Source organism: Larus michahellis, chromosome 6 (assembly GCF_964199755.1).
Source record: "Larus michahellis chromosome 6, bLarMic1.1, whole genome shotgun sequence".
In the NCBI taxonomy this organism is placed as follows: Eukaryota; Metazoa; Chordata; class Aves; order Charadriiformes; family Laridae; genus Larus; species Larus michahellis.
The window spans coordinates 60,618,519-60,644,426 of record NC_133901.1 but is presented as its reverse complement, the minus strand read 5'-3'; the positions used below and the strand labels follow the sequence as shown (position 1 = coordinate 60,644,426).

Below are 25,908 nucleotides of genomic sequence, written 5' to 3'. Positions count from 1 at the left end.
CATTCTTAGAAAAGCCCACTCAGCTCTGCTTGTAAGGAAATAATTCATTCTCGCACCTTTACAGCTGTATGAAATAACAAAATCATAGAACAATTTAGGTTGGAACAGGCCTCTGTCCAACAGACATCTTGTCCAATTCCCCACTAAAAGCAGCTCCCAATTCCAAGTACACCAAGATATTCAGAGTCATATAATGGCCCCACACGCAAATCTACAGATTTTACCATACTGGTAAGTTCTTTAGGACTGTCTTAGGACATGCGTACACAGCACAAAGCAGAGAAGATCCAAAAAGCCCAGGGTGCTCGTACAGTACAGACGGCTACTGCAACTGCTCACATAACAGCCATGAAGGGGTATGAAATTCTGTGGTAAAACTGTTGCTGCTTCCTACAGCCCAGAGAGCCCCTCACAGGATGTGCCACGAAATGAAGGCTGGGAATAATAGTCATTCTACTGATATACTGATTTTAATAAGATAGTATTATGATAATATTGTTAATAATGCAATATGTTAATAATAGTTGGAGTATAATGACTATTTAATACACATTCCCCTCAGAATACTGTTTTTTGGAAGTAGTTGAACACAGACCACTTTGATGCAAATAAGTGGAAGAAATTTTCCCTAACAGGAATCAGCCGAGACCACTAAATGAAATATTTTGCATTTTCCAGGATGAAAGACAAATCTTTAAAAGCCACTAACCTACCCAGTTTGGCGGTACACAAACATGAGCATGCTCTTGGTCCCCCTGCCTCAGCCCTGCTTCTGCTCTAAGAGCTCCCACTGATCCTGTTGTCAGCTAGGAGATGCTAATCCCAAACCGTTGTGCTCCTGTCATCAGCTTCTTGAAATCATTAGGATTTCTACTCACAAACAAAATTCCACGTACCTCCAACCACCCTATGTTATCTTGGTTCAGAGGGTGGCCAGTAGCAATAGAAAGGCATTGATTTCTTCTCAGCCAAAGCTTCCACAAGCTCAGCATGATCCTACACTGCCCCCTTATAGATGAGTTCACTAAAATTCTCATTGTGAGAAATACCTAAGTGATCTGCATAGAAATGGTTTGCATACAAGCTTTATAAATGGGCTCTTTCCTCCTCAGTTCCTCTAAAGCTGTGGATGGGAATTTCTCTAAACATTTATGGCAAGTATCATGTGAAATTTCTTTTTATGGCTTTTACAGACTATTAAGAATAGTTTTAAAAATTGCTAATGATGACAGTAATAGTAAAAACAATAACAATACCAATAACAATTGCAATAATAATAATATGCCTGCAAAGATTTCAAAAGAAAAAGTCAGCCCTCAGCCAAGCTGATACACAATATGTAGCAAGATAACTCACTTCCTACATTCTCCATCAGAAGACTACAGAGATAGAAGTAACAATAACCTGAGATTTAAAATGCATCTTTCATCTCAAAAGAAAACTGCATTGATTTATAAAGTAAATGGGCTAAATCCACAGCTAGTTGAAACTGATTAGCTCCATTGATTTCAATGAAGGTGCTGATGTACAGATTTATTTGAGCTCAGATGTGTCTCTCTGCACGTGTGTGCGTGTGTGTCTGCACGCGTGTGTAGTTGGAAAGCGATACACGTTGCACGAAGAATTTCACAGAAAAACACCATATTAACCAACACAGAAAGTGACACATTACTGCTGCATTTGGAGAAAAATGCGTAGAGTGAACAGAATGCAGGCTCTAATCTTTAGCTGGGGATTGGCATATATTTCCCCAACAGGATGCTTACAGCAGCCTTGTGAAAAGGCTCACAGGTATATCATGTGCTGTTGTGTTTTGCTCTTTGCAAAAACAGGGGCAATATTTGCTGGCAGCAAGATAGCAAGGCAGCAGATACACAAATATATTCTGCTACGCAAAAAGTATTCCGCTTTTATGAAGAAAAAGCCAAAGACAAGGCATGGCTTTTACAGTAAAGGAAAAACTAGCAACCCTACCGGAATTGATACCACCTCTACTCTGATAAAATCTCAACAGCTGCCTGCGACATAGACACAGATGCTGCCTTGTTCTGCCCCAGCACTGTTTGGGAAACAAACTTGAGTGCCACTCCTATGCTTTATAGGCATAAAGGATAACAAAAATTACTTAGCCTGGCCTTCCTAGGACACTTTAGCACAGGAGATACAGATGGCTACATCATCCTAATCCTCCCAAGACTACAGCACCAACACACTTCTTCTATCATGGCATAGATGGCAAAGAAGCCAGTTCAAATGACCCTTTGCCAGAAGAGGATTTTCCCCCAGCCCCGTTCTTGCAGCTAAGGTGAGCTCAACTGCAAGTACAGACTGCTCCTCACCACATAGTCACTCCTGTTTGTGTAAGGCTGACGTAGGTCTGGTTTTTGAAAGGCATGCCAACACAAATCATGCAACCCAGTTGGAATAAATTCAAATCACTAGCAGAAATGCCCAAGACACACAACTGTTATCTGATCCAAGCTTCCTCAGAAACTGATGACAAGCATACCCAGCAGTCTACTCTCAGTCTGTCACTACCTGTGACACCGGCAATAAGATCCACCTACGCGTTTCTGCCACATAAGTAGGCAGATGGACTGAAGCCTAGAAGAAAATATACTGGGCCTGAATCCCTCTTCTCTTGCAAGTAGCAAAAATCTGCAGGAACTTCAGGTGCAGAAAGCAGGAAAAGCAAACTGGCTGCAAGGTGAAATTTATAGTATATCTCCCCCTGAGTTGGGCAACAGTGTCTGATGTGATTAACCAAAGAAACTCCTTCATGCCACTGCAGATACACTTTGCAGGCATGCCTCAATCTAAGGCATCTCAGCCACCTTGCTTTCAGACCTTTTCAGGAAGCTGTTCCAGTCAGCTCAGAGAAAATACAGGTAAGGCGGCATCTCTACAATCAACAAAGGCAGGGCATCTAGTCCTTGCCTTGTTCAGAATCCCAGAACAAAGTGCTCTGATACGCTTTATGCAAGAGGTTGAATAACTCTTTGAAGATGCCTTTGAACTTAAAAAAAAAAAAATTTTCCTCCCTCACAGGATTGTTAAACTTGGATCCTGGCCTGTTCTTGGGCCAGTGTAACTCAACCAATTCCACCAGTCTTACCTGGTGCTTCAGCACTCTTGGGTGAAGGAAGGTACAAGCACGTTCAGTGACAGCCCAGGCTCTTGCTTCCATGGTATGAGTGAATCATAGCATACTATACCCCAGATCAGGAAGGTTATTCTGAGCTCAGCTCTGCATATGCACACTGAGAACACCTTTAGCTTAAGCTAAAACCAGATGCACACCCCACAGTGCAGATAGGGATATTCATACCTAGCAGCAATCTCAAAAGACGGTCAAGCTGCACAAATGGAGCGAGCACAGAACTGACATTAGGTGCAACCATACACATCTCTGGCCTCTGAAGAGCAGTCCCTGGGCCATCAGATCCAAGGAACACAATCTCAGCAGTATTTATGAGAAGGGACCTCTGGACGTCATTAGTCCAAGTTCTTACTCCAACACAGACTATTGCCAACTACAGATCAGGGCAGATAAGCCAAGGCTTGAAAACTTCCAGGGATGGTGACACCACGACTTCTCTGTAATCTGACCAGGGCTACAACACTCCCCAGAGAAGCAGATTTTTGCCTACTGCCCTATCTGAACTCCCAAGCTACAGCTTGGGACCATCTCTCCTTGTGCCCCCTGCCACTACTGGGAAGAGTTTGGCTCCATCATCTGTTTGCCACATGTGCATGGACACTCGATTTGGGTCTGTGACCATCAGTAAAAACAACAAAACAGCACTGTGGCTTCATGCAACGCTTCATGTGTAGCTATACTGCACACCATGCACTTGAGGATGTCCATGCTCCCCCTTCTGCTACCACATTTTATAAAAGTTAAGAGCTGCTATACTTACGTCATTATCTGGGTCTCTATACCAGGGTCCACAAGGGATCCATCCACAAAAAGTGGTGTTGATGTGAAACTGTATTTACTCCAGGATCTTCCTTCATCAAAACTCACCCTGAGATAGAAGCAGACAAGATTTATACACATAAAGACTTACTCTAGAGCAACTGCAGCAATTAAATGTTGGCTAAGGTCTGCAAGCTCCAGCAGCTAGATTTATAGACAAGCACCAATCTTTGCCATTTCCCAGCCCACTAATTCATGCTCTTGGTGTACTTTGAAAGATCAAAGCCCTAGAAAGTATAAACACTGGCAATAAGGACATGGATATACTTGATCCAGCTGTACATCAGACCTCAAGGGATCAAGATGCATTGCCAAGTCCTGTTTCTGGATCTGCAATAGCACCTAACATGAGGCATCACTCAGAGCATAAGCTGCCCTGGTCTGAATGCATGAAAATTGCTGTCAACACCACTGGACATTTCGATTCATGCATGGCATTAGCTACAATCCCTCCAGCCCTATTAACATTTATTTGCCTGCCATCTCAGAAGGGGTGTCCACTTTACAGCGAGGTGGAGGAAGGAGGCTAAACTGAGCCACAGTCAGTGGTTAGTCTGGGTGATCTTTGCCTGCTATAGTTGTAAAGCAAAACTGCATGCTAGTTAAAGTTAAAGCATTTCCATTCTTACAGGCTTAGAGTGTTCACGCTGTTGGTGACAAATCAGGTGTGTGTCCCTACCCATGATTGCCATGCACCTTACTTTCTGTTTGTATCAAAGAGCGCGTGTATCCTAACCCAGCTGACAGGGTCTTGGTTGAATTAGAGTTAGTACAACAGGCTTCAAGATTAGCAGAGGGGGGTTAGCAAACCCTGCTGTCAGCTACACCCCAGCAACCTCTCTATCCCTGACAACTGCAAAGGAGTAAGTGAATGAACAGTCTACCTGACCACACCAGTAGATGGACCAGGTCAGGATCTGGTGGCCTCTGCCCAAGCGCCCTCTCCAGCCTCCCTCATGACACACACACACAGGGTCCGTGGCCCAGGAGCCCCGTTGACACCATAGGAGTTCCAGGCTCCAGCTGTGCCACAGCCCTGCCCAGCCATGGGCCTGACATGCAGGCTGATGTCCCAGCCTCAGCCCGTCCCTGTCCCCTGTCAGGTGTCTGATGCCCAGGGCTGGGGCTGTCCCTGGCTACCCTTCTCCCAGCTGGGGTGGTGGGATGGGCCCTGGCTGTGAGGTCCTGCCCTGCTCTCCCAGGGACCTTGGTCGGCTCCCAGCTTCCCAGCCCTCAGGGAGCTACCAGCCCTCACAGCCTATGCCCACAACAGCACGGAAAACAGCCAGAGGAGTTTGTGCACACCCAGCTGCTACTGCAGCAGGAAAGACAGGCAACCTACAGGCTGTCACCATCCAGCTCCCACAGCTGATGCCCATCAACAGTTCTGAAAGCAACTAAGTTTCTCTCTGACCCCAGACTCTCCAACACAACCGCTCCCGCACAATTTCTGTCCAGAATTTCAGCTCCGAATTACACCAGCAAAGGAAGAACAAACAGAGAAGCACAAAGGTTTATTGGCTATAAAATTATTTGATCCTCTCCCAGCAGGGTTGTTACAGAGTTCTCTGTAATTCTGCGATGTACCTGGGCTGTGAAGGCTGACAGATTATTCTCAATGGACATTACCAAAGAGACAATCATGGCACAAACTTCTTTGAAACGCAGGAAACACTTCTCATTTTAAAGTGAGCGTAAAAAAGAAGTTTTCCCTATTTTCCAGGCAAAGAAAGTTTGGGGGGGGGGATGTGTGTGTGTGGGTGCACATGCGTGAGCACCTGGACTTGTCTGAGAAGGTCTTGCGGGAACCTGGATGGTCCCCACTCCAAGTCGGTAGCATCAGGGACACTATCTGAGATGCCACCAAAGAACCAGGAGGCCAGTGTAATATGTATTACAAACAATGGCTTACACCAACCTTAGAGCTCTAGTGTGGAAAGCCAAGGCTTGCAGTCACCATTCCCTAAGTACCCGCATCTCACAGCACCTAGCAAAACATCTTCACCTGACTCACAATGAACATCTGCCAGCATAGGAAGCTGACTATAGACCAAAGACAGAAAGCTGGGAGTACAACAGCATACAAAAAGCTTATCTGCCCTAAATCTATTTATTTAAATGTATGTATCTTCCCATACACCTGTGCATTTGTATGCTGTTCTGCTTGCATGCTTATCTATCTAAATAGCATTTCAATTTCTGTGCAACAGTATGCTTCATTAGCTTAGCTAAAGTTCTCTCGGCTTTTCAATTATCCGCCTCTCTTTTCTCCAGGATGAAACTTATTGTACAATGTCTCAGCCTGAGAACTAATAGATATACATGTACTCTTTAATCTATTCCACTCTTGCCCATAAAACAGGCGCCTACTGAAGCAATATGAAGGAAATTCCAAAGCCCCTAAGGGTACAATTTTGGAGGAAACCTGTTGGAGCTTATTGATAACAGCTCTAAATCACTAGTCATTTAATGGAGTGGGTGGAGCATTCATAGTACTGCACATGCCGTTTCATGAGACTTAGAGGGAAGGGAGAACATCTGAAAGGAACCTCTGCAGAGCAAACAAAGGTGAACTGGGCTCTCAGCTCCTACGGATGGTCAACCTATGACCAAATCTTTCCCAACATCTAAGTACAGGCATTTGGTATGTAAATGTGGTTTTTATGCCCAAAGAGTCTTCATAAGGTAAGAAACAATTAAAACAGTTACACCTGGGTTGAATAATATAGTAATAAATGGTTAATACATGACTTAGAGCTCTTTCAATAAGTGGCTCGCATTTCACTCTTCCAGAGCTCAACTTGCCACAGCTGATGTACCTACTGCTGGTCACACCTACCCTCGGCTAACACACACTTCTCCTGCCCTTGGCTCATACTCGATTTGGTCTAAAGACTTCAAAATGGTTTTGATGTCCTCTTTCCTGAGGGCACTTCATGTATAGTCATGACTACTGAGTTACCTATCAGAGGCAAATGTTTCTAGTCACACAACACCACATTCTAACCACAGACAGAAAGGTGGAGTCTGCTGGAAGCATCATTATGGATCTGCCCTGTTACTACTCTCCTCTGTATTGTCCAGTTATGGAGGCTCTTGGCAAGAGGATGCTGGCCTAGACTAATCCCTGGCCCTGACTCAGTAAGGCTATGTATATTAAGTTATGACTGTGACAAGCGTGGTTATGATAAAACAAACAACCCGTTTCCTGAACACTAAAGACAAAGATCACAACCCTCGTTTTGCATATAATGACTTGCCTGTAATCCCTCACGGAGGCAGAGACATCTTAGAGAACACTTGGTTCCCCTATCCTAGAAAAATTACAAAGCCGTAGGAATACAAACTAATACATCCTGTGATTAACAATCCACTATCACACCAAAACTAAAGCAGTCATTTCTTTTAGAAGAAAGAAATGTGCTCAAATGCAACATACTCAAACTTTAATAGAAACCTATGTTGCAGTCATCCCAGAGTTATTTGTCAGGTCAGGAATATAAAGTCCAGGAAGCTTTTCATATTGAAAAAGTAGCCATTAAAGTTCTTAAGGTACACCTCTGGAACATTAGCTTGTGATGGGTAAAGACAGCCTGTCTTGAGGTCTCCAGTTTCTGAATGACTGTAATTTAACTGAAGGATTTTGTACAATAATGACTCAGGTAGAGGAGACCTTAACACCTCAGCACTGCTGCCAAACACAGTTGCTTTCTTTTTCTATTTGACTGAAGGCCACATTTCCTGTTCTGCATGAAGAGCATGAGATAGACACGTGCTTAGCACCATCAAGCTGAAAGACGACTCAATCTTGCAGACAGGAACACAAATCTTGTCTCTGAAAGTTATTTCCAACTAATTCACTTCTAAACAACATTAGAAGCTAGGTAGGTCAGTTCATTAGCTATGCCCCTCTTTCACTCAAGACCAGAGACTGAAGGTGACGATAATACACACATTTTCTGTAAACAAGTTTAGTTCTGAATTACAGAATGCCTCTCTCCAATGCTTAGCTGGTGAAGGAGTGAGAGGGACAAAGGCTAAGAGGATAATTTTGAGCAGTATCTTTAATGCTTAGACTGTTATAGCCCATTTATAGCAAAACAGTATCTTCAACTGAGAAATCATTTTGCCCTATTTCACCTACAACTCTACGCAGCTGGCACCACTGTATCTCTGGAAATTGATAGTGGAATCCTATAGGAAACAGCAACGTTAGCAACTTATCTCTATTGCCCTTATCAACACCTACTGCCCTCTCCTCCCCCTCCCTTTATCTGCCTGCCCAGTTTAATACTAAATTCGGTAAACAAAAAGCAGAAGTGAGGGACACATCCTCTTGGAAATACCTGAAGCACAAAGGATGACTTATTATTCAGTATATATGTGTCTGTAGGAAAGAAACTCCACCTGAAATCTCAGTACATTACTAGTGCAGTAATGAATTACTTTTTTTACTTATTATAATCAATTTCCTTGTTTTTACTTAATTTATTTAATTATTATAATTATTTACTTATAATTAATTACTTACTATTACTTATTATAGTAATTCATATATGTGCGTGATTATGTATATAGCCATTATATTTATAAGATGGTACAATAATCATTAATATTAATCAACAAAACCAAAACCATGGTAAAACACAGATAAGAATGATCTCATTTGTTCATTTTGTAGACACTGGCAAATGTTGACCAGATCAGACAAGAGATATTAGCACAACTGTCAGCTTTTCCCGGTCAGGAAACCTTCTCAAAGTAACAAGTTCCTTACCACATGTGCCGGATGGGCACTGATGTGTGCTTCATGGCCACTAGCGCCCCTCCCCAGTCCAGAAACCACACATTGTATTCCTCCTCGAAGATCTGCAAACAAATTAGGTACTGCATGAGTGCTCCACCTCACTGGGAAGGGAAGATTCAGAAGAAGAACAGCAAAAGGCTCTATGCTTTCGTTCGCTCTGCAAAACATACCTGCCTCCAGGAATTTCCACCATCAGAAGAGATGAACACGCCAACATCAGTGTAGGAAAGCTCAGAGCCAATATTGCCTGCAACACAAGCGAGTGTCAGACATTCTTGGATGAACACAGAACTGCATTTCTCCAAGAAACCAAGATTACTTGGCCTGACCAGTGTTTTTTTTTCTGTTCTTGATTCTATTCTTACCTAAAAACAACAGCATGGTCAGGTGGCGAGATTCATTTACAACAGCTGTGCTATTTGAAAATTCACACTGGGGAGAAACAGTATTCTCAGCTTATTTTCCCAACAGATAGCATTGCCCACAATTGCAAGCCACTAAAGGCGGGTTTATTCTAGGCAAGGTCCTACTTACTCGAAAATCTGTGTATGAAACCCCATGCCCATTTGGTGCATACAAATCATCCAAATGGCAGCAGAATAGCGGCCACTGTCCCTGGCTACCAGATATTTCATTCCATACACATTTTTCTCTGAACTTGTAGTCTTCGTGTTCTGGTTGGTGAGCTGCATCTCTGGATCTGCCAGTCTTTGCCAAGGGTAAGGCAACTACATCTGTCTCTACTTCTTGTGTAAAGGAAAGCACCCAAAGGGCAGTTACATGGCTGAGTTTCAAGGTGAAACCCAGGCCCCACCGAAGCCCGTGAAGGCTAGAAAGTTTACTCAAGATTCTGTCAAAATGCTCAAACATGTAACTGATCTCAGAACCTGCAGTCAAATAAGCAAAGCTTCTTCCTAGGTTTCCTAACCATTTGCAATTAATGAGGACTGTGATGTAATGAAATATAAGTTCCATTTGAAGGAAATCTTGTCTGTTTAGGTATGAACCTCACCTGAGGGCAGAAACAGTTCAGGGAATTAAGGCTGGCCAAATGACTTTACAGCAGAAAGGTGGAGACCAGGCTAAGCAGCATTCTAGACAACGTTGATTGTTCTCATTGGCCTAGCTGTCTCAAATTGTGAGTTTAAACTTACTGGTTACTTGGTACGGTTCTTACTTTTAATCTTGTAATTTCCATTATGTTGGAAACTGTTCTGCTGACAGCCTTACAGGGTAAACTACTCTGCCTTCACCATGCATTAAGGAATGGATATGCCACACATGAAAGCAACGTGAAGAAAAGCTCAAACATTGACCTGAACCATATATAGAGACAGCACAGCAGAATACCATTTGGAGACACTACCTCAGAGCTTGAAACAGTGTTTTTTCCAAGGTCCCTCATCTGAGACAGCAGAGAGAACCTCAAATCTTACAGTAATAAATCTCAAGATTTACAGAGTAAATAAGGAACTTGGACTAAATCCCCAGCCCTCTGGAGCCTCTGAGCATCTTCCAATAGTTGCAAGAAAGAGATGCCCAGTATCTGAAAAACATGCATATGCTCTGAATAGACCTTATTAGCTTATTCCCCACACTGCCCTGAATCAGCATCTTGCTGCTTCTTCCAGAGTTAATATTTCCACAAGCACCAGGCTTACTGAACAATGTAGGTCTGTTCTAAATTAATTTGTTCTCACCTCCCCATTTCCCAAAGCACCCAGTGGCTCAGGGAAAAGCTACCACAGTCACCCAGGAACTGTTTTTTCTGCTGGTCTGTCAACGGTACCTTCAATCGGTGCTGGGTAGGATTCTGGTGGTACAAACATCTTTCCCGTAAGAAGCAGGTGGATGTAACACTGACAGATACTCCATCGGAAGGCCTCCCAATGATAATGGCCCACAGCCACATGGGTGGTCAAACCCGTGACCTCTTTATTCAAAGTCCATGAATCCTTTACCCAGGGAGCCAATCTTATACCTTCCGAATGAGACTGTTTTAAAAGCAGGTGTAATTTCCATGCAAGAACGGGAGAACTAATAATTTTTCTTCAAAAATAGCAAAGGGAGGGGTGGCAATCTTACACATCTATAGCATCAAGAGCATAATAAAACCACACTAATGAAAATGTTAATTGAATTACTGACATTTAATGCTGTAAAATGAGAATTTAAAACCCAGATGCAGGCTGGTTTTTTTTCCACTCCTGTCACCATCCCAACTAGCCACTTTGTTGTGACAATGCTCTTTCAAAAAAATAAAATTCCTGGCTCAGGGAGGCAGGACAACTCAAGGAAGCGTTCAGGATGTACGAAATGTCACACTGTCCATCTACCTAATCCTCTTCCCTGACACCAGCAAGAATGACCAAGAGCTTTACATGAAGGTATGTGAAAAACCTGCTGTGGGCAACCATGTAGAAGGACATTCTATAGGGACAACCAGGTTCACAATCAAAAATCTACCGTGTCAGTCCCAAAGTCTGCTTAGCCCAGTGTCTTATCACGAGTGGAAGTCCTCAAGAATTAGACACTGACTTAAAGGCAGAGGTGTAAGTTTTGTATCATCATATTTTAAATATCAAAACTAGAAAACTGACTTTCCAAACAGGGATTTTCATATTGTGGCAAGGAAAGAGAGTAAAAGGGTGAGATTCTGCTGCTATCACTTCTGTCTGTCTGCTTTTCTGTGCAAACCTGTTTCATTATTTTCTTCATTCTCTCCATCTAGTTTCTTTCACCTATGTGTATTCAAATCCCACCAAACATAACTAATTCCCAAACAAGTCAAGAGGATTTAGCAGCTGTGCAATTAGATACTAAAACATAATTCTTCCCTTTGCAAGAATCTAACCTCTGTCCTCACATGAAGAGTCCGAGTTTCCCATCATTGCTGGAAATGTGCCACTGTAAATCAAAGAGTAAGACACAGGAAGCTGGAGCAGCCAATGCCTGTGAGAATAAATTGTGATGCTTATCCTGGAACACATTTGCCAACACGGTGAGATGTTCCTGTTGTTGTGAAACTGGTTAGTGGTAACAGATGTGTATATTCCCCAAAGGTTAAGCTTTTATTGTACGAAGCAGTAAGGCAGAAATTATATTCTGCCTTTTAAAGGTTAATTGTTAGACTGGGAAAGCATACATACCATGCACTGTCAGCTTGGAAAGAACCTCATTTACTACGAATTTAGATCAATGCCTAGAATCTCACTGTCCTGCTGCCTCTATTTGCTTCCTAAAAGGTAAAAAAAAAAAAAAAGGCTCTGCGATCACAGCACAGAGCATCATGAGTAGGGCTTGCTCCAAAGTGTCCATCTAGCAAGCGTGGCCTGCCAGGAGTGATGACTTCACTTGGCTATGCATAGGAAGATCTGGTGGTTTAAACTAAATTATCTCACCCCGTTTGGCCTAGATCAGTGAACTGGAAGTCGCATGGCTTTTCTCTTGCTGAGATAAAAATGTAATGAAGGGAACCTGTCTCTCAGGTTCTGGCTTAGTCTGGCAAACACATGGAAGCACAGAAGGACATGAGAAAGGAAAGGACTGGAAGAAACAGCGTAAATTCATACAGGCAATATGCTAACATGACACACTCACAAGCCACTGCTAGGCTGAACAAGACAAAGGAGATAAAATGAGCCTTAGAAAGAATGGTTAAGCTATTTGGATGTATTTGAGCACATGTAGGAGCCTCCCTGTGAAAAGGCAGGACAGCCTACATACTTTCAGAGGCCAGCTTTCAATAGCACCAGCCATTCCAAAAGCACTTTGTTAGCCCAGCAGCTCCCAGAGACCTGTGGGAGTGCTGGGTGCGGTTGGTAGCCCCATCCATCCTGATCAGGCTGCAGGCTGTGTGCCCACAGGGTCTGTAATTGTCATCAGATTAATTGCAGTGGGTCAGCCATTGCCACGGTGAAGCCCTGTAGCAGGTTGTAGCCATTAAAACATTGTGACCTGTCAAAGCATTATTTTGCAGAAAACCCCACAACAACAATGACCCATGTTGATGAAGTGCTGCTAGTCTTGGAGCAAACACAGTGTTGAAAGTAGGTTCCATGCACAAGACAGGCACTCCTGAAGCCTGGGCTTCACCCAGCAGGCTTTGTGACAACTCTGTGCTTGCTACTCAACGGTGGAATGTATTGATACCTCTCAGGAGTGTAGCCATGATTATAAGCCCTATTCTCATTCATGGTAACTCAAGAAAATGAGTAGACACTTATATCAATGGTTGTAATGATGTCAAGTGAGAGGGCTTAGTAACGCCAGCTGGTAATAACCCCTTGCAGCTGTGGGCAGAGCAACAAATACCTGACAGGCATTATCTTTTTTGAAGCCAGGGGCCACATATCTTCTCCTCGCCCACAGCAAATGGGAATTAATGTGAATTAGCTTAGCACTTGCTGAAACCGAGCTGAAAGCTTTCACATCAACAGGAAACATCTCATACACTCTCAAGCTCCCAGTGAGGCGTGGGTGAGTGGTGAGGAGCACTTATGTTTTTACCTGTTGCCACCAGCAGCCCAGGAGCTGTCTCTTTGCTGGAAATGCTTCCTGAAGTGTATGGATTTGCTGAGAGTTGCAGATGTAAGTGCAATGAGCAAAAGGGCTGTTGACAGGAAACAAACAAAAAGGCAGAAGCTTTAATACACAAGTTAAATATCAGAAGAACCCTTGGCAACTGCACACAGATGCTCTGATCCTTCTGAAAATGACCCCTCTGCTCTTAGCACTGTTACAAATAGCAGCATATGTTCATTTTCTGAATAAGCACTGTAAAAGTAGCTGAGAGCAAGAGAAGCAGGAATGCTGCATTACACACAAGTATGTTTGCATTTGTTTTTACCAACAATCTGATCTAGAGCACTTTTCCCCCAGAAACTTTCTTATTCTGACTTAAGTTCCATAAAAGAGGTCAAGAAAGATGAATTTTCCCTTAAAACTCTATGAAGCTATAGAAAAAGAAATCTACTTAATTCAATTAACACTCTGCAGGTCCAGAGAAACCACAGATTACCCAGTGAAACTTCAGAGAAATACCACCCCTTTGAAACACAGGGACTAGAGCCTACTGTAAAATGGCTATTCACTGAACACTGATGAATAGCAGGAAGCCCAACACGAAATTCTCATCTATAAACTCTGCCCCATCTTGGAGCACCTGGACTCTGCAGTTCTCTGTCTGGCAAGAATCCTTCCTGCCCAGTTGCACTGGATGTTTTGTTAACCCAGTGACTAAAATAACCAGCTCTAAAGGAGACAACTGTGTTTTGGAAAGGGTCTGCAACTCACCATCTGGCAAACTACAGGATCCCCTCTTAGATCAGTGTCCGGAGCCTGCAGCAAACGCCAGTCTCTGCCCTTGTTGTAGGTAATGAAAGTCTTGATTTGGTCATCTATCTTCCTGTTAGCCAGGAATATGCCTTTGATCCCTGCTACCTAGGAAAAATGGAGAGAGATGAAAAAATACATTGGAAGAACAGGCCAAAAGTAAGGCCCATCTGAGCACTCTTAGGAGTGGAAGGTCTCTGAATAAGCAGTAAAGCCATCTCAGTCCAGCCTTAGAAGGCTGTGAATGGCATTACAAGTACATTTTAATGATGCCTGCTCAGCTGAAAGGCCTCACGGAGTCTCTCTCTGGAAGAAAAAGACAAGGATGTTCACAGCGCAAATCCCTAGGAAACAGCCCACATCTGGATTTCCTTGGGTGCTTGCAGACAGGCTGATGATGGGCTTGAAGGTACAGCCTGCACTGTGTCACACATGAGCTCTGTGAGCCCAGGGATGTGGTCTGCCCCACTCCCTCCCCAGATTACCGTAACATGGGAGACAGCAGGTCACACCAGAAGCAGTGTGATGGTTTTTGTCAGAGTTAGGTTGATGGTTGGACTAGATGATCTGAAAGGTCCCTTTCAACTTAGGCAATTCTATAATTCTATCATTCTATCTTTTTGTGTTGGTCTTTTTTTTTAGTTATACACAAAAGATGGAAATCCTGAATATGCTGAAACACTGACGTGTTGCAAACTTGATTTCTTCTCTTCCCTTCCACTCCCAAATTCTGTCAAAATCAACCCAGTTGTTCCAAATGTTTTGACTTCTGTCAGCAGAACCCATTCCAACAAAATATGGTCCTGTCAAAATTTCCCCAAGAAGATTTTTTGTTGAGTCTGCCCCCTGTGGCACAGCTGTGAAAGTGAGACGGGAAGAAGGAACTTGCTGCAAATCTGCAACTTTGTGGCAACAGCCAGGGTGCAAATCCTTCTACTCTAAAGCCCCGAGTGACACTGCCCTTTGAACGAGTCTGGGAAAGCTCTCTCAGCATTTAAAAGTAAAGAGTCTGTGACACACAGCTTGAGAATACAGAGCTTGCCAAGCAATGGGACACGATGCATGTTTATTTTAGCTGGTTCATCACGACAAAGAAATACATCTTTTTTCAGAGGCAAGAAATTGTTTTTAACTAGGTGAAAATAAATTCTAAAGCCTGTCCTTTATATTGCTCCATGCATTATTTTTGAGTTTTCTCTCATTGCCTTAAATTACCTGCATTTTTATAAAAAAAAATGATGGAGTTGTTAAATGGGCATTATTCTGGCTGAAATAAACACATGCATAATCCTAACTTCTACATGTAACTGAAAACACATTTCTCCGTGTAACAGCAGAACTTTCCCAAGTCAGCCTGCAACCATTTTTTGTTAGCATTACCAATTAGTTGTTTGTTGCTGGCAAAGCACTGAGCCATGAACCTCAGCAGATCTTCCATCCAACAAGTTATGACACACCAAAATAGAATGGTCTGAAGAAATCAGGAACTGGAACAACTGCTCTGAATGGACTGCTGTTGGTCAAGGCTGAAAGGCCTGGCAGAAGAATGAGAATGGAAGATGATTCAGGGTAGAAGTTATCCAGCCATTATCTCTGGGCAAATGGCACCTATAAACTTTTGTTTATAATTCATAAACTGCTTAGAGTCACAAAGGTGGAATCCATATTCCCTAACTGCGAGCAGGTGTCTCTAGCTGTTCAAGGGGAAAAAAAGTATTTTGAATCTTTCCCTAGATGTCCACATCGGGATGAGAGGGATAACGGTTTTCCCTTTTGGAATGCCACATAGCTAACCAGTCATTGACTTCAAAGCAACCAGCTGTCACACCTATAGCAGAACTCACCGCATGTATTCATTCCCACATGAGTCGGCTCAGCATCAAATCCAGCAAATGCCTCTAGGCTGGTTCCAAAACAAATGAAGATCCCGGAAGGCTGGTAAGAGATTTACACTCACTTGAACTAGCAAGCAGTTGCTGTTCTTTGTAGGGTGACCTTTACTACATACCTCATAAAGGTCAATGATGATATTCCCCTCCAGTCCTCGACTGCTTTTCACGTTTTCCAAGGCCAGGGTGAAGTACACCCCTCGGGTGTCCGAGATATACAGGTTGTACGTATCGTTCTGGTTCCACTCTTGAACAGCTGCAAACACCTGATTCTCATCTGTGCTGATAATATGCATGTCCTGTTAAAAGAAGACAAAAGGCCTATTACTGAGGATCTCTGTATTTCTCTGCCCTTTGGGACATGTAGTAATTACCATGACTTATGAAAGAATGGAGATGGAGCATGAATTATAGGTATGTTAAACAATTTTCTGTTACAGCAAGCCAATAAATTACCATCATTGTGACTTTTCTGCATTTCATTTTTTTTAATGATCAGCAGCTGGGCAAAGGGGTTTTGCTTTCTTCATTTTTGGTAGCTTCAAGGAATTTCATCCAGATTCATTTTTTATTTATAAATTTGAAAGTCAGTTTTATTACTCATGGGAGATTCACAACCTTGGGGCCTAGAGTCCTCACAGTCACTAAGCATGGTGTAGCACCAGGCTAAAAGCACTGACAATTTCCACCCACATGCTGAACTAATGGTCTTGTGCTTCCATCTGATAAAGAAGCAGTTTCAAAAAAACTGGGAGTTCATATTTATTTGAAGCTGAGGTATAAGGATCAGTTTGAGGTAATGCTGGTAGTGATTTTTATTAACATATTTTTCTATTGAGAGTTTGTCTGACATCTATTATCCCACTATATACAGGCTATCAAAAAATCCACCCACTAACCTTTGTTGGATTCCTGCTGCCGACCAAGATATGAAGGTCCAACAGGGTTTCCCTATTTAGTTTTAATATCAAAGAGATTTGACAGTGCATTTTCTCAGTATTCTTTTAAAGCACATTAATGGAAATGATTTCCAGGGTAGTGATGAGTACTGAAGCACTTCATCCTTGCATCCATTGTTGAACAAACTAACACTGGTTCAGCTAGAAGCAAAATCGCTGTGGTTATGTGGGACTTCATTTATCTATTTGTATCTATTTAAAATTTCCCCAGGGTGCCAAGGAGTCTTGATTAATTTCTTGCATTGTTTCCGCATCAAGAAACCATAATTCTGGAAGTCTCCCAAAGGACGGAGTGACCTGATTTTTGGGAAGAATATCTAGAGGAAGATCAGCTCAATATCTCCATCCTGCCTAGCAGGCAACTTAATCTTCTGTGTGAGGTATCTAGATGAAAAGTTAGTGTTGATTAGATGGGGGTATTTCTAATAGACCTAACATAGCCTATCAGCATAGAATGGGGAGAAATAGCATTTGAGAGCCTAATTCTGTCCCAGTGAGTGCAATCAGTGGGACATTTGCCTTTTCCCTCAGTGAAGGAAGACTAAATCAGGAAGTTTGTTCTTGCCCAACAGCTCTAATTCCTTAAAGATTAAGTACATAGCAAATCTATTCCAGCAGTGTGAAAATAAAGCAAAACACCCAATGACTTCAATCTGTTTTGACCAGTTGCAGTGAAAATATTGCATTACCCTATTGCCAGCCTCACATATGTACAAATCCATCAGAGTTCATTAATCTACAGCTGACAGGATAGTTATTACTCTACAGCAAAAATGTTCTAGGGACAAAAGGCAGCACAAACAAGCTTTCTTTACATGGCCAGAAGACTGCCATGACACCTAGCTTAAAACTACTTTTGGTTTTTAAATGACAAAAGTATCCCTGATTTTATACTGTGCACCAATTTCAAAACAGGGTCACCAACAAATCTGTCCTATAACAGGCCAGCAATCTGTGACAGTATCAATCAATAAAGCAGGACAATCACAGGGCAATCGTTCTCTCTGTCCACTTGTCTTTTTAATGAGGGGTAGCTTTCAAAGCCAATCCATAAGGTGAGAGCATAAATAATGTTTTTCTCCTGAAAAATGGCAGCAGGGTTTCCAAAAGTTGGTGTCTGGTCAGACATTCTGACACCCACACCACCACCATGGAATGACAAACAAAAGAAACTACAACTGTGCTATGCGGGTGTCAATACGCTGTGGATCAACCCAAATGGGAAAAAGTTGAGGCGCAACATTGGGAGTTCGAGATGCAAATTTCTCACAACTATTAAGTTTCCAGGTACAAGGCAAAGTAAATATGTCATATCTGCTAGACTGCAGATACCCCATAGGCAATCAGAACTGTAGATCCAGCCCACAAAGCAAATCTAGCCAACCATCTTACAGTTATCCCACCAAAATTTTCACTTGTGTAAGGAAGGGGAAGGCCATTACTGTTGATTATGATCCCTCTACGACAGTAGCCTCAACAGCCATTCTGAGGCTTCAAAGAGCAGCAGTGGTCTCAGCTACCCATTGGGCTACCCAGAAACTTGTACCCAGCCAAGGCACTGGAAAGATTGGTCCCTTCTGTTCTATGCAATCCCAAGCAAAGACTACACTATGGAATTTGAGTATAATTTGGTGGTTGGACTAGATGATCTGAAAGGTCCCTTCCAACCTAGGCAATTCTATGATTCTATGATAATTCCAGGGACATATTCTCCTTGCTGAGGCTTGCACCATTTGATCTGACAGAAAGCTAAGGCCTAAGAAGGTAAATCCAGGCACTGTTGTATAAGAAGTACTAACTTCTTATAACTCAGAGCTAACTAACTCAGAGCATTGTCAATCAGTGTTAATCTTAGGCCATCTCGGTCATCTCCTAAACAGCACCACACAGGGGTTCTCTGTGTCCAAAGCATCGATAAGGCACAACTTTTAGGGAGCCAACTCCACCTCCATGATTTCTTGGCAATGTCCAGCCATAAGATGGGGACAGTGGAGTTGCTATACCCTGTGCTCCTCTTATTGTATGGAGATTGCAGTAATGCTCACCATACTAACCATTCTCCAGGACCCTCAGTGTCGCGCTCAGGTTTACAAAGAAATCATTAAGAGAGAATATAGGACTGGGGAAAGTTCATAGAAGATTGGTCAAGGAGAAGTTGGTTTGAGCTCTGTTTTCTGAGGTACCTGTTCACTCTCATTCGCTCTTTACAGCGGAAAAAAGAAACTCCTTTCCCTGAAATTCTCACTAATCAAAGGCAGGGAGAGGTAAAGATGCTAAATCTGCATTTAAGAAAGATCATTCAAGTAACACTGGACCTCCCCAGAGAGGAACCCCATCGAGGTGCTCCACCACTGGGTAGGCTGTGCTATTCGAGATATTACATGTCTGTGTTCATAAATGGTTCACTTACCTTAGGAAGAGAGTATTTGGGCAATTTAATCTGTGCAAAAGGCTCCCGTCTGTACGACACATAGTAGTTTGCTCTTCCACCAGCTGTCACCTGTGGAAACACCAAAGAAAGTGAATGATGACCCTGTCAGTATGACAGCCATGCTGACACCTCTAAGAGGATCTGACAACCTTTCTTTCAGATATCTTTTCTATGACCTGCACAGCTGTCCCTAAAAGCATGCGTACGACTCCAAAGAAATCCCAAACTTGAAAGACTTGGAGCATTATTTAAGCTGTACTATCGAACTTTCCATTTTGTCTCTTGTGCTTCAAATCCAGCATGATTTTAACATCTGAGGAAAAATGGAGAAGTTTAAGGTCTTGAGTGGAAGAAAGAAGATGATCTGGTTCCATCACATGGTTCCAGCACAACTACCTTGGGCAAGTAATTTAAATTCTCTGTGCTTCTGTTCCTCTCCCATAAGAATGAAATTATACCTCTTTTTTTTCTCTGCTGCTTCTCCGCCTTGTCTGTTTGCACTATAAGTCACTTGGGGTTGTCTTCCAACAACCTTTTACAGTGACTAACAGGAGAGATCCACACTAGCACTGTTTAATGCAAACAGTAAATGCAATGAGCGCGCTCTTGGAAAGCTGGAGCTAAGTTCTTAGATGCTCCTTGTCACTATAAAACTGGTTTCTCTGAAATCATACTGTCTCTGGAAGAGGATGCTGGGAGAACCGACAGACATCCAAATCTGTGGTTTTATGGACCGATCGAGCTGTAAAGGCTACACATAAATGTCATGCATCAATAAGATCTAGCCCTGATAATTTGTAAAATATGGGATTTTAAACCTGTCACTAGTCACTTACTCTTGCTGTGGGTGTTCTTTCTGGCACCATTTCAGGCCTGGCTACAACAAGGCTTACATCAGTGAATTTCCTATCTTCTGCTGTTTTGGCAGTCTTCCAGGTTTTAAGATAAAACAATACACAAAGCACTTCTCTATTATATGGAATGTCATTTGTCGGCTTCTTAAGTTTCCAATAAAGCTAACAGAAAGGTCCTATATTCTCTTCTAGATACACTCCCTTTGATCTGACAGTGATATTTCAGAATGAGCTTACATGGAATATTGCTATAGCATCAATTATAGTCTCAGTAATGATATCACCTTTAGATAGTGGCTTTATTCCCTAGAGAAGCTAGTCATTCAAAGGACATGATATTACTGGTCATGAAATTTGATATCTAATCAACTCAGGATAAGGCTTTTCTATAGACAGTTTGAAGAACTGGAAATAAAGGAAGACTTAGAAATAGGACAGGCTTCTACACTGAGACAAGCATTGCCCAAAAGATTCCACACTTCTAGGTCATATTACCTAAACATCACAGGGAATATTTAAATATACCCTCTTCTCTTGGTGATATTTCTGACCTCTTGTGGAAGATCCAAATTCTCAAATAACATAACTCTGCCACTTGAACTCATTTTACACCACTCCCAATTTCAGCACCAGATCACTATTTGTAGAGGAGCCCAGATAGGACTGAATGTGTGCAGTCACTACTTGGTAAAGACCCTGGGTTCAATATGCACCTCTTCTGACAGGCTCAGACATGGTCATCGACTCATCTTGAAGATGCAGACATGAATATTTACATAATTTCTAAATGCTGTGATGACTAATTAACATTGGGAACAGTCCAACAATCTTCAAGTTAATAACAAGAGAAGAGAGTGACAGAAATATCAAGGGGTGATTAAATTCCCCCCTCTGTGCCAAGACAGGATCTACTCCAATTCTGACAAACTCAAAAGATTTTACATAGTTTTTTGGCTTTTATGCCACTGCAAACTGGTACCTGGGTGGTTTTTTTTGTTGCTTTGGATTTTTTGTTTATCTGCTTGCTTGTTTTTTAAGGCAGAAATGTAGGTTTCGAACACTGTTCAAGTTCACTATGCATTAGCTAAACTCCCTTTCAGTTCTCTACCTGGACTAGGTCACCTTGACAAAGGTTTAGATATAGAAATCTTTGTTGTCTGTGGTCTCTCTGAGCCAGTTAGTATGAAGCCACCCACAATTCTGCTGGCAGGAGTTATGTGGAGCTTTTCCCAGCCAGGACCTCATCTTTGCATGATTTACATGCATGGTTATAGCAGTTCCAAAAAATGATCAGGCCTTCAATAAAGTTTTGGCAAGCACTGTGGTAGAGAATGAATTTTGGAAGGCCCAACTTAATTTATTTTGATGAACTTTTCCTTTTCCTATAAGAGAACTCTCCAACACTGTAAATCCCAGAGATTATGATAGTGTTTTGCCCTCTAATGCCTCCTTTTCATTCACATTTGATGAATGTCACCCAATTATTTGCTGTGAGCTCATCTGTCATGCTCAGTACAGAATTAGCTGGGTTTGTCTTTTTCCTCCGGCTTTGCTAATGACCGGCTCGTTAATCTGTTTTTCTGGATTTCTATTTTATGTGTTTAATTGGGCTTCTGGCCAGTGGAAATGATTCCTTTGGACAAATGTGTTTGTCATTAAACACATCTGTCTTTCCTAACCTGTGTTCTTTCTTCCTCCCTCCACTCGTGATCTACTACTTTTCTTAATACTTCCACATTTTGTAACAAGACAAAATTCTGGTCTCACATCACCTGACACTTAAGAGAAACATGAGAAGTTTCTCTTTAAAAGCCCTGAAAGTTTCAGTATGTTGGCTCATTCCCCGTCCTGACCTGCAACGGGACATAGCTCATCAAACAGAGAAGATACAAATGTTTCAAGAACAAATACTTCAAAAGGATGCAGAGAATTATAGAAAATCTGCCATGGGCTCCATTCATCTCAATAATTTCTGTGACATGCCTAGAAACACACAAAGCCATTTCTTGTGTCAATGATTTAATATGATTCTTAAGTACAGCTTTTGGTTTTCTGTTTTTCTTTCTTCCTTTCTTTTTTTTTTTATTTAGAGAGATGTTCTGCTTAACCAAAAAACCACATGTGTAAAAGAGTTTGGAAAGCAAGAAGAATGAGTTAGGAAGTCCTGGAATATAAAGACAACCTAGATGATGTCAGGAACTGCGGACCACAGTGTGCCAGGCTTCCTTCTCATCTTCCTGGCTAGCTGACACGGGACCCATAACTTCCAATGTAAGGCAGGTATTGCTGTAAGAAATATGGAAATACTAAATCTCTGAAATGACCCTGGGCTAAGCAAGATGCACCTGCCTCCTGCTGCTCAAAGAACTCACAGAAAGCTTAAAGGAACACGCACAGAGGCTGACAATGAAACACCATATATTAAAGGCACAGCCTTGGTGGAGAAAAAGTGACAGCGTGCAGATAGCAGAAGCTTCCTAAGCTAGTGTCTAAAGGAGAACAGAGGGCTCTTTTCTACATAGTTTATCAGCCAGGTGGTTTACAACATTAACTATCGCTTGTCCTGCACAGTTATGGGAACAGATCATCTACTTTTTATACAGTTGATAATGTTGAATTGCTAATAGCACAGATCAACCCACAATGACCACGCTGTTTAGACATTTGTGGTTCCTGTAACTTACCTCCCACTTCAAGCACAGTAAATGGTGACTCAGTCCATTACAGAACCAAATTTTAAACTTCCTTGTTGACAGTAAGTCTTTTGATGTTATGCCCAATAACCCCCCCTACTTTCTTCCTGGGGTGACTTCCTTTGTTCGTAGAGTTTCCTCCGTCCCAGTACCATCAAATGAGTTGGAAAAGTCAAAAGTTAAGAAACACTATATCAGTACTGTAACAGCATCCTGGATCTGTGTTCTCCATCTCCAAAGCATTGCCCTGGCAGCCCTCCCCACTGCTTTAACCTTGGTTACCCTTTCTCCTTCCTGTGGGCATAAAATCTCCTAAAGCAAATTGTGGATTAAAGCATGGAGGAGTGATGACAAGTTAAGCAGGCAGGTTGCTCCACTCACACCTTTAGCAAGGTATTTTGGTGTTCTTCAGAGCCAGCTGCTGCCTAGGCCTTGCACAAGTTTGCCAGCACAAGGATTGAAAAGTTGTGCCTCCTCGCCAAAATCTAACCCCAATGCCAGTCACAAGAGATTCAGAAGATAAGAAAGAACACATCTGCACCAGCCTTGTGTAATGTTCTTCCTTCTTCATTATTCATCATGGCCAGGACAAACCATCTTCCAGATATTTCTGTGTACTGAGGCTGTCCACTGCCCAAACATAAATCACATCGTGAGAGGTACCATCTAGTCTGAATTATCTCCGTGTGGTTTTCGTTAATAGCACACCTTCTGCAGAGTCATTAAAGAAATATGCTATTACCTGAGCATGAGCAGATATGTCTCTCTCTGATGCAGAGACATACAGATTAGTGATTCTGTGCACAAAGCACCCTCAAGCTGCCTGGGAGATTCAGCAGATTTTGAAAACATGCCACTTATGCATCAGACCCATCAGTGAAAATTTACTAAGACAAAGGAGCATTCATTATATTGGCCCAGTCCCCATTCTCTTCCCTCTCCCCTCAGAGCTGTAATGGCACAAGCTATAGGACACTGGAATTGTTGCAAAAGCAATTCCTGCAGAAAATGTGCACGGTTACACCAAAACATAAACCACATTAGAGCTGCAAATGCACATTACCCACACAGAAACCAATTTAAGAGAGAAGCATAACTGTACACGTTAAATCCCCTTTTGAAGGATTTCAGAGGAAACCTATGAGTCTACCAAGGTAATCCTTTACATCTTCAGCTGCAGACACTGCTGATAAATCAGACAACACCAGTGGAGAGGAGAGAGTGATAAAAGAAAGTACAGCACAAAAAGCTCTACAAACAAAATAAGTATAGATAAATAAATAAAGGAACATGTTAATAATTTTTTACCACCAGATATTTAGGTTCAAGTTCCGAATCCGATATTTGGCGCAGCAAAGATGAAACAGTGCTAGAACTGGATGAAAAGCACCCAGCAGTGAAGAGGAGAGTAGCTAACTACTTACTGCCAGTCTTGCTATAAAGAGATTTTAACTAGCACCTGGGATGCACTTTCTTTCATCTGCATGGATTAATTTCGCCCACTGGAGTGCTGTCCAGCATTTTAAATAGGGGCAAGAGGAGATCAGCTGTAGCAGGCATTATTCACCAGTAAAACAGGTGTAATCATGTTCATCATTTAAACGTCTTCATCCTATTAGTTTCATAATAAGCTTTTAATGATTTCTTCAATAAAAGACTCAAAGACCAAACCCTACAAGTTGAAGAGTGCTCCGTTGTCCCGCCAAGCCGCTTTCTCTACCATCGATCGCAAAGATAAAAATCAATCGTAGCTAAGCAGGGTGAAGTTAAAAATAAATTGCATGGATTGATTTCTGTTAAGACCTTTGGCTCCTAGTTAAAAAATGGAGGAAAGAAATTTATATTTGAAATGGTGTATTTAGCTTCTATGAAAATAAAGTGAAGGCTCTAGACCAGGAAATCAAAGTTTAATTTCTCCCCTCCTATCTTGTTTCACTGATGAGAAGTTTCAAATTAAAAAATAAAATAAATTATCTTTTTATTTCCTTTATTCTTGGGGAAATTTTCAACTTATTTAAGTTATTAAATTGACAGCTTGATAGCTGAGGTCAGGAATCCATATGAATTGGCATAATCTCAGCTGTGGCTGTTGGTTGAAGTCCACTCACCTGATAACTGACTTCGATTCAGCAAATATGCTCATTTAGCCTAGCCTTAAATACCCAATAAACTTGAAACATATGCTCATGTCCTACTAAACATAAGCACTTCCAGGTTTTTCTAAACAACCACAGTTACAACCAGTAATAGTAATAAACTACTTCTCTGAGCTAAGCTTAGGCATATTTAGCTTAGAGAATTAGGAACTTTTTTTCCCCTCTATAAAACCTCAAAGAGAAACGTCCCTCCACCCCAGTTCTAAGGGTATAAATAATAAATATTTTTCTTTTTAGTGGGCCCCCCCCAAAAAAAAGGTTCCCATAAACACATCCACTTCGATAAAAACAGAATTCCATTCAGATAAAAAAAAGGGGGTGGGGTGGGGGTGGTATTTCTATAAAAGCCGTTTTCCATCAAATGATGTCAGCTGAAATTTTTGGACACACTCTGATGAGACTCCAAGCATCCCAAAAAGGCAATATTATCCATAGGTTCTATAAGAAGCTATCAGTGATTGTGGGTGAATACTGACATCTGTGTATGTTTAAAGGAAACTTTTTGATGCACAGGACAACTGAATTGCTTCAACAGATTTTGGCAGAAGTGTTTGCTCCTCTGAGCCAGAGAAATTATTTGGACTTGTATTGTAAGAGTCCCACTTAACTGCACCACACAACATCTGGAGAAATTCTGGGTTTGCTCCTTCTCACTCATGTTAGTGAGCAGGCTGAGACGCTGCCCTGCTGTGCAACTCACTGAATTAAGCAAAAGTCTTCTAAGTGCAAAATTACTTCAGGGGGTGAAAGAGCGCCAGACACATGATCAGTATCACAGAGCATTTTGACTTAAATTTTTCACTTTC

The 25,908-nt window shown here is 42.0% G+C and overlaps 1 protein-coding gene across 1 annotated transcript in view; it reads right to left on the bottom strand.

Moving 5' to 3' along the window:
• The window catches only part of SORCS3 (sortilin related VPS10 domain containing receptor 3), a 303,634-nt gene that overhangs the window by 51,851 nt on the left and 225,875 nt on the right, over positions 1-25,908 (bottom strand). The window contains exons 8-14 of the mRNA XM_074591880.1: positions 19,379-19,468; positions 16,129-16,308; positions 14,082-14,228; positions 13,296-13,398; positions 8,957-9,033; positions 8,757-8,848; positions 3,921-4,028 (exon numbers count right to left, since the gene is read on the bottom strand). Of these exons, the coding sequence (XP_074447981.1) occupies positions 3,921-4,028; positions 8,757-8,848; positions 8,957-9,033; positions 13,296-13,398; positions 14,082-14,228; positions 16,129-16,308; positions 19,379-19,468 (797 nt within the window). The remainder of the gene's footprint in view (positions 1-3,920; positions 4,029-8,756; positions 8,849-8,956; positions 9,034-13,295; positions 13,399-14,081; positions 14,229-16,128; positions 16,309-19,378; positions 19,469-25,908) is intronic.